The sequence below is a fragment of the Hordeum vulgare genome, chromosome 2H (genome assembly GCF_904849725.1).
Source record: "Hordeum vulgare subsp. vulgare chromosome 2H, MorexV3_pseudomolecules_assembly, whole genome shotgun sequence".
Lineage (NCBI taxonomy): Eukaryota > Viridiplantae > Streptophyta > Magnoliopsida > Poales > Poaceae > Hordeum > Hordeum vulgare.
Window position 1 is genome coordinate 601,599,150 of NC_058519.1, and position 9,610 is coordinate 601,608,759.

General features: G+C 40.7%; 1 protein-coding gene across 1 annotated transcript; it reads left to right on the forward strand.

Moving 5' to 3' along the window:
• Positions 1-540: 540 nt before the first annotated feature.
• Positions 541-5,457, forward strand: LOC123427626. Its single transcript, XM_045111705.1, has 4 exons — positions 541-910; positions 1,667-2,111; positions 2,379-2,494; positions 4,862-5,457. Exons 1-4 carry the CDS (start codon positions 595-597, stop codon positions 5,293-5,295), a joined length of 1,311 nt encoding a protein of 436 aa, XP_044967640.1. The 5' UTR covers positions 541-594; the 3' UTR covers positions 5,296-5,457.
• Positions 5,458-9,610: the final 4,153 nt, after the last annotated feature.

The window sequence follows — 9,610 nt, forward strand, 5'->3', positions numbered from 1 at the left end:
CCCGGCCTGCCCCAACCCATCACCGAGCCGACCAGTGTGGCCCTCTGGTGAGCACCCCCCCCCCCCGCCGCTATCAAGCGCCCCGAACGCGGTTTAACTATCTGTCGCCATGTGTTTCGACACGACATTCTTGCAAGCGTACCGAGCAAGCCATATATTCAACAAATCGTTGTTCAACGAGATGATCACATTTTCTTCTTAGAAGAATGTAAAATGCTAGAATTAGTCTGTGCATTAGAATTATAATCGTTAGTGACGAATTACCTCATAAAGTGTTAACGTGTTTATCTACCAATCGTATATCAACTACACATGAGGCGGTTAAAATCTTCGCACACTCAACACTCATTGTAATAATAAGTGTTCAATATGTAGTTTCTTACTCGGTGAAACCCACGGCCCTTTTTCTGTCGTGATAAAAACCTAATAAAAAAAGAAACGGACAAATCCATTTCATTTCTGTTCTCAAATCGAACAACAAAAAAGGTGACCATTCCATTTCTCCGCCCAAATTACCACTACCAAAAAGAGGACAAGAAGCGACCCATTCGTTCCCGAACCGAACGCACCCTCACCTCAGTGCCGCCCGCCGATATGCACGACACGGGCCTCTCCGCCCGCACTGCCGGTGCCTCCTCCTCGTCACCGGCCACCGACGCCGGAGACGACGTCGACGAGTCCAAGACCCGGAAGGCGCAGCCTGCCTTCGTCGCCGCGGCCTACGCCCGGCTCCACTCCCCTTACTACGCGGCCGCCTCCCTCCTCCTCCTCGCCGTCGCCGCCGCTGCCTTCCTCGCCGGCCGAGCTTATCCCCGGACCGACTGCCCGCCGCTGCGCCTCGACGCTCGCTTCCTCTCCCTCCCCGACGCCGCCGCGGCCTCCGACTTCGGGTCCCTCGGCGTCCCCTCGTGTAAGCCCTCGCGCCTCTGTTGTTTCCGTGCGAGATAGATCCAGTTCCCCCCCTTTTTTTTATGGAGTAGTCCGGTGCGCTCTTGTCAGCCAATAGATTCCTCCTTCGAACGATTGTATGATGTCCATGTCAGATATGAACCCGTGGTTTGCCAGTGTCTGCGTTTGATGTCAACCTTATTCCTACTGCTGTATGCTTGTGGATATTGCCACTTAGTTAAGAGTGACAGCAAACTAGTAAAGTGTGGGTTAGCTTTGTTCTTGGTACGTTGCAGATTCACCTGAAATTCTGAGTGGTATTATGCAAATTGCTCGATACTTTACTCTTGTGATGGCTACCTTATTAGTTCTGTAATTTTGTAAGGCGCTCGGGATGCATAATTCAGTCATCCCTAGAAGGTGCAGAAGTTTCGGTTGTCCAAAATTTTCCTATAGAGGAGCATGATTCACTAGTTCCTACAGAGGAGCAAGCACGGAATCATGATGAACTGTAGTTCTATTTGTTTGTGCTCTTTCAACAGTACCCCAATAAGATCATCTTTGTTGCCACCAGTGAGTGGGTGTTTAAGTTGGTAACTGCTGTATATGTTGTTAATAGTGAGAACGATTATGTTTCTCTATGAGTTGTTAGGTATTTTTAGTAAGGTGTGGTTATTGTTTCATGAACTTCATGCCTGTGTTATTTGTTCAAATATTAAATGCATTATACAGAACATCATTATTCACTAAACTATATCATACCTTTTCTGAACAAAAGGCAGATCCAAAACTGGGAAGACAGTGGAGTGGACTTCGAAAGATTTACTTAATGGACTGGAAGAATTTGTGCCAATCTATCAGACACGCCCTATCAGGAATAACATGTATGGCATGGGATTTGACCACAGTTTTGGGCTTTGGTTTATGGCTCGATGGCTTAAGCCACACCTGATGATTGAGAGTGGTGCATTCAAGGGGCACTCAACTTGGGTTTTGCGTCAGGCCATGCCAACCACTAGGATTATATCTCTCACACCCAGACACCCTGAGAAATATCTTAAGAAGGGACCTGCATATGTTGATGGAAACTGCACTTACCTAGCTGGGAAGGGTTTTATTGACTTTGGAAGTGTCAATTGGGAAAAACTGTTGAGGCAGCATGGCATTTCTGATCTCAGCAAGGTGCTTGTTTTCTTTGATGACCACCAAAGTGAGCTGAAGAGGTAAATTCTTCCTGTAGATTTTTTTCTGTTGATGTTGATTTTTTTGCTGGCACTACTATATCCTATCTGCAATGTGTTCTACCTGCTCTGTTCTTGTGAGCAAAATCCTTAGAATTAGCTCACATCAAGGCCCAGCTGTCCAGCTTTAATTTATGCATATCACACCATATTGTTTTGTAGCATCATAACAGCACTATTCTTATATTCTTGATTTTTATCTACATATCAATTCAAATTTACCATTAGTCCATGACCTATTATGTGCAGGTTAAAGCAAGCACACAAAGCTGGATTCCAGCATCTCATATTTGAGGACAACTATGACACTGGTACAGGCGACCATTATTCCTTGAGACAGATATGCGACCAATCACACATCAGAGGTGTGTAAGTGTGACCTCGCCACCTTTATACATTATAAGTCTTCAAATGTTGCACGTGCCTTTTTTACTTGAATCGAGATGATTGTATAGTTAGCATCACTTGCGTAGTGTAAGCTTGTCTTCATAGCATGATATCACTTTAGATTAGATAATTGGCTACTTCTATTTTAATTGCTAGTACTTGTTATCTACTTGATCTTCTGTTTTGAGTGATATACATTAGTATCACACACATAAGATATGATTTCCTATCTACCACTCATTTTTACGGTAAAAGCTTTGGGCATGATTACCATTTTTGTGTGACAGTGATTAGTGTTTTCCCACTTTTAACAATGTTTTCTTATCAAATGCACATATGATACTTGGCTAAGTAGATACTGGCTATAGTTGTGTTTTCATGTTTTTTAAGTCCTTTCGTACTGAGGCTTATATGGTGTTTGAAACTGTTTCATGCGTCTTTTGCAATATGTTAGTCTGTTTTCATCATTGTTAAGAATTCCTGTCTTTTCTTACTGAGGCTTATATGGTGTTTGAAACTGTTTCATGTGTCTTTTGCAATATGTTAGTCTGTTTTCATCATTGTTAAGAATTACTGTCTTTTTCTTGTAATCATAAAATTATAAAGGTATCACATGTTGCATTTAAAGTAGAGAATAGTAACCTAAATAAGATGCTCTCCAATGTAAGAGGTGCTTAGAAGTGTTAGACATTCTTAAGCACATATATGAATCTAACCATCACTTCTTATACTTGGTTACATGTTCTGACACTCACAAGAGCCCATACATGCTTAACTAAGCATTGGTGCTTAATTAGGCATGCTCAACGACAAGGTACAGCAGTGGCGTGCGCCTAGCACGATTCGGTTGCTTGAACCTCCACGAGTAGCTATGTAGAGTGCTTGAGTCTCGGCGCATTCCTGTTTGGCAATCTGTTGTGTACTAGGGTTAGGGAGAGCCTCTCGCCCCTGGAGGCCTGGAGGCAAGATAGAAGAACTGTTCTTCTAATTCTTGGTTGTTTTACCCTTATAGGGGATATTTTTCACATGGAGGCCTAACAATCCAGTTTGACAAAACAACGTGCATCTTAACCCTAATTGGTTCAAGTCACAAATTAAAAGATGTATCCTTACTTAAATGATAAATTCCCAACCGAGAGATCACGGATGTGGATCCTCTCCGTAACTTGCTGCCTAGTGGGTCATGTACTAGACATACATAACATCCCATCCCTTCTTGACATGCAGTTCGTCCTCGAGCTGCTAGGGCGTGGCCATGGTTTTAGCCCAAGGATGCCCGAAACTAAAGAAAACATATGATGTCTCTCCACCTCGTGACATGGAACAAGTTGTAACACTTTGGCCTCTGCTTGAAGTGGTGGCCCTCCTTGCCGTGGTCCATTCCAGCACAAACCACCTAGTTGCTGGAAGATGTTGAAACTCTATTCTCCCAAGAAACCGGTGGCAAGAGAATGGGCGTAGATCAAAACAAGGACACACAAAAATCCTATAAAAAAAACAAGAACTAGAAAAGGCCACAAAAATTAGGACCATGACCAGAAAAAGAGGTCGACGGATAAAGGTATGGTGGACTCGCATGACATGAGAAAAACGAACTGACTCTTTAAATAGATGAAAGCCTCTAAACCAGCTGTGGCTGCCTCTTTAAATAAAGGAAAGCCTCACACGGGACTTTGACTTAGAACCCAACTAGGATTCAGACTCCTACCTAACATGTACTTCCTCCGTCCCAAAATTCTTGTCTTTGATTTGTCTAGGTATGAACGTATCTAGGCATGTATTAGTATCTAGATACATTCATTTCAAGACAAAGCTAAGACAAGAATTTTGGGACGGAGGGAGTACTAAATTAACCGATTCAAATACAAACTGACTCTTCCATTAGGGATCAATCCTAACTATAGACAACTCGAAGGGCAACATGCCCTTCCTCTGCAGCAGCCTAACCTGCCCCAAGTTGGTCCTTGCACCTTGTGAAGGGTATACCACACATAGAACCTTGGGGCACTGCAGTTTGAAAATGATATTTGTATGGTCATACCATGTACTACTCTTTTCATGGCAACTACTTAATGTTCCATACTGTATGTTTTGTGTGGTAAGTAAGCAATAGCGCTATGTTTTCCTAATATTTAACGTAGCTCCTTGGTATTTTGAATGTTTTCTAGTAATGTTTATAGTACAAGCGAAGTTTGTAATATAATTTATACTTTCCCATTTGAACATGCTCTCGCAGTGTCTTAGCTGAGCAATAATATTCGCTTGAAAAGATTCCTCGCGGTGAAACAAAGGGAAGGCAGACATCCATTATTGCCAAAACTAATTACCACTCTTATACATCCTAGGTGGTGGACATAGCTGCTTCTGGGATAGTGACGAAGCAAGATTAAGGTTGAAACGGAAGAAGTTTTGGGAGAAGGCTGTGGAAATAGATGAACTATGTGGAAAGGATGATGCATGGTGGGGTGTCAGAGGCTACATGCGTGACAATTTCAACCATAGCAATGAGGCCATCTCACACAAAGAGCATTTCCAGAACAGCAGGCTTGTTGAATCTGTGTTGGATCTGTATTGGGAACTACCTCCTGTTGCTGGCCCGTCCTTGACTCACCAAACAAGGTATGATCCAGCCCGCGCATCTGATCCTATCATTGAAGATGGACGCCATGGCTTGTTCCAAAGAATTGGCCTAGCTAGATTCGACTCCTCCGTGTTCAACGGTTACACTCAGATGGCATACGTTCAGATATCAGACTCAATGCTGAGAAGGGAAGGATGATTGAAGGCTTTGTTTCACGGGCTTAGTTTTACGCTAACTGAACAGTCATCTGTTGGTAGGTTTTTGTGTAAGGTTTGCACACGGTCTTGAATTCTCACCTTAATTCAGTATATCTTGTGGCACTTTGCAGAGGTTATAAAACCAATGCAAGTTCTCGTTTCATTCCCTAAGATATTTCTAGGTAGAACACAGCTGATTATAGATGTGAGAGTTTCATGCCCGCATAATAGGGTGGAGAGAGACTTTATTTTCTGAGTAGTACTCTGTAGCCTAATCTTATTAATACTGTTGGTCATAAACAAATACAACTTTTAAGGAGCATTTTAAAAAGTTACATCCACCCGTTCACATATTGGTTGTAGTAATATCTTATATTATGGGACGGAGGGTGTACTTGATCCATTCTAAGATCATCTATACCTCACAATTCACAGTTTTCGTAGCGAAAGAGAAACTAGACACATCTCTGTGAACCAAAGAATGAGCTATACTTTCTTTTACATTTACAACACCACTTGTATAGGTTCGGTACAAGCTGTAAATATTTGCATAACCTGTGGCCTCTGTTAACACAATCCTCGTTTGTGGTTCGATACAAGCTGTAAATATTTGCATAACCTGTGGTCTCGGCTAACACAATCCTCGTTTGTCAGTGGTTCCAAGTCTAGTTTCCTCAGGTAATGTTACTGATCACAATATTGTTGTGGTTGGATGGTTAGAGGGGCTGTGGTATTCCTAATCTGTTCTGATGCTCGTATTTATTTCTGAATTTATTTTAAAACTTTCGGTGATGCGCATTCAGTGGAGACGACGATGCGTCTACGGTGAGTTGATAGGGGTAGGATGTGCATGTGTGTATTAATAGAGACGAGTGTATGCGCATGTATATGAACATTTGCGTCTGTATTGTGTATTGTGTTCTAAAAAAAAAATAGTTGTCACAAGAACGCATTAGGCCAGGAGCCACTTAACACAGGCAGCTCCATGCTGCATTAATCGATCGAACGAGCCATCCAGCCGGGGTCCTTTTGCAAGTACTAGCCCGTCGCCATCGCCGTCTCTGCACCGGCTAATTTCATCTTGGCCAACTCTTTTGCTGCACGGAGGCTCCAACGACCACGCCGAGCGCGCAGCTGCTACTACCGGCGGCAGGCCGCACCAGAGCAGTAAACTACTTCTATGTTTATTTGTGGTCTGTGAACAAAGAATTAAGTTGAGTTACCAGCCAAGTGTATTTCTCTATTGTTGTTTTGAGTCTTTCTCCCTTGAAGATCTACTAGTACAAATGCCCATGCGTTGCACTGGGCACTGGACGAGAAAAGGTACAACGTGGTTCATGTGTCATTGTGCACTATTTTTCATATTCAATTTTAATAAACGTCTGTAATAAGATTAAACTTGGTAAATTCCTTGTCTTTAATAAATATATAAATTTTCACACAATTTGGAACAATTTTTAAGAATATTTCTCTAAAAATGAACATTTTTTGAAGAAAAAAACATTTTTTGAGCAGATGTTTTTAATGAAAAGAATGTTTTGTTTTTTCTGTTGTACATTTCCAGATGGACGTTGTTTTAGTAAAAACTTATTTGGCGTATTTTTTAAGTTTTTATAAAACATGAGAACATATTTTTTTTGTAACAAAGATAGTGTGGACATATGTAAACTGTGGACATTTTAAAGCTATTTTTACTGTATTAAGATTTTCTACAGATATTTTTATAGCATTTTTGTTAAGGAATTTTAACAGATGGTTGTTTGGTTCTTTTGCTCTTGCTGAACTCAACTCTGCATAGGGAGATGAATCACTGGAGCTGCCAGATAAAATAAAATATTAGAAATAAAAGCATTAATTCCAATACATGAATGGCACGTGATCTCCATAGATAGCATTCAAAATCCAGAAATAGTCAAAGTTAACTGTTGTTTCGTAAATCAAAATAAACCTATCTATTCAAAATAAAGACAAGATGCAACACAGATAGAATAGATGAGGTACGACATTGGCACTATGCACTATCTTAACAATTGCAAATATTTGTAAAATAAGATAAAATAAATTAGCAAAACCACGTTTTATTAGGATGATAATGCAAAGACATTGTCACCTATGCCACCTGACCATCTCTCATTTAAATAGTGCGCCTGCCCTTCTTTCCAAAAGAAACATGCATCTAGTTTGCCTACAGCAGCATCATATCTGAAAAAGAATGGATAAATTTAGACGCCTAAGATATTGGGAGGGAGGGAGTATTAAGCATCCAAGTAGCTGAGATTAACTATACTTGATACTTATTTTTGAAACAAACTGCACTTGATACTTATATGGTACTCTCTCAGTCCGAAAATACTTGTCCTAGGAATGGATGTATCTAGATGTGTTTTATTTCTAGATAAATTCATTTCTATTCATTTTTGTGACAAGTAATTCCGGACAGAGGGAGTACTAATTACTAAAGCCACAATCTTGTTGGGTTAGGCCGCATGTGCGGCAAACATTGTGAAAGTCAATCCAACAATTATCTAAAATAAAATTTGCAATTTTTGTAAGATATTAAACTTTTGCAATTGTGGACATCCAAGTGTGGATTGCAGTATACTTCAACTCTGCATCACCATACATATTAAGCTTATGAATAAATGAGATTAAACATACTTGATAGTTGATACTCATGCTACTAAAGGTACAATCTTGTCTGTACTTCAATCTCCATCACCATCGATTGTAACCGTTGCCTGCTACTTATGCGGCCTAATTCAAAATAGATTAATCAAAAGGGATGTTTGTGCCTTCTTGTGTAGAGGTACTAAATATATGCAACTTTAGAGTTCATGACACGAAATCAGCTGCGAAATCAGGCTGCCTGAGAGCACAAAGCAGCAAATTCTATCTCACTTCTGCCTACAGTTCAAGACAGAAGGCTAACCAGCAAACCATGCTAAATGGTCTCCCAAACGGAAATATGTTCAAGTATAGAATACACCTTATTCTTCCAAATCATGCCATGGGTCTACCTCTTTCATGGAGTATCCGACAGTTAATTCGTTTAAACGACAAACATCTGTTTATGCCAATGTACAGAGCTGAAGCTACCGGAAAATATAACTAAAGTGAATCAATCAGATCAAAGAACAATGTTAGTCTCTCTAGGACAGGGCATGTAAGCATGATGAATCAATCAATGAGAAATTAGTTGTCTCTCAATTAAGAAATCCACAATGGCTGGGTGTAGTTCCATTGTTCATATTATATAATGTGGTTTCAGAAAATCGTGTGCAGATTTGAGATCACACCATAAATTTTTGGCTGAATTTAAGCTGGTGGTTATCAACTTGATTGTACCCTTGAAATACTTGTGACTGTAACCCAACCAAATATGACATCATGGCAACCTGTACATAGCGAAGCATTGCCTTAGACATTGTTTTTTTATTCTTAATTAACCTAGTCTCTCTAGCTTGTGGATGGACTAACTAAACACAAAAAATGAATCAATCAATGACAAAATTAATTAAAGATCAGGAAGTAGCACATTGAGGTTCAGTTTGTGTTTGCTTCATTAACTGTACGTTTCCAGAAAAACAAATAGCATAATTCTGATTCTCCTTGTGGTTTCGATAGACTACTCATATCAATAAGGAATTCCTTCTTTTCCGGGAGCCCATTCGAACAGAACTCCCAGGTTAAGCGTGCTTGGCTTGGAGTAGTTCTAGGTCCCTAGTAAGCCTCTAGTTGACTAGCTCGTTGATCAAAGATGGTCAAGGTTTCCTGATCATAGGCAAGTGTTGTCACTTGATAACGAGATCACATCATTAGGAGAATCATGTGATGGACTAGACCCAAACTAATATACGTAGCATGTTGATCGTGTCATTTTGTTGCTACTGTTTTCTGTGTGTCAAGTATTTGTTCCTATGACCATGAGATCATATAACTCACTGACACCGGAGGAATGCTTTGTGTGTATCAAACGTCGCAACGTAACTGGGTGACTACAAAGATGCTCTACAGGTATCTCCAAAGGTGTTCGTTGAATTAGTATGGATCGAGACTGAGATTTGTCACTCCGTGTGACGGAGAGGTATCTCGGGGCCCACTCGGTAATACAACATCACACACAAGCCTTGCAAGCAATGTGACTTAGTGTAAGTTGCGGGATCTTGTATTACGGAACGAGTAAAGAGACTTGCCGGTAAACGAGATTGAAATAGGTATGCGGATACTGACGATCGAATCTCGGGCAAGTAACATACCGAAGGACAAAGGGAATGACATACGGGATTATATGAATCCTTGGCACTGAGGTCAAACGA

Excerpts from the sequence above, each read along its gene's own strand:
- LOC123427626 (XM_045111705.1), top strand. The coding sequence starts at position 595 with ATGCACGACACGGGCCTCTCCGCCCGCACTGCCGGTGCCTCCTCCTCG. Across the intron at positions 911-1,666 it reads GTCCCTCGGCGTCCCCTCGT|GCAGATCCAAAACTGGGAAG; the intron begins GTAAGCCCTCGC and ends TCTGAACAAAAG. Across the intron at positions 2,112-2,378 it reads CACCAAAGTGAGCTGAAGAG|GTTAAAGCAAGCACACAAAG; the intron begins GTAAATTCTTCC and ends TATTATGTGCAG.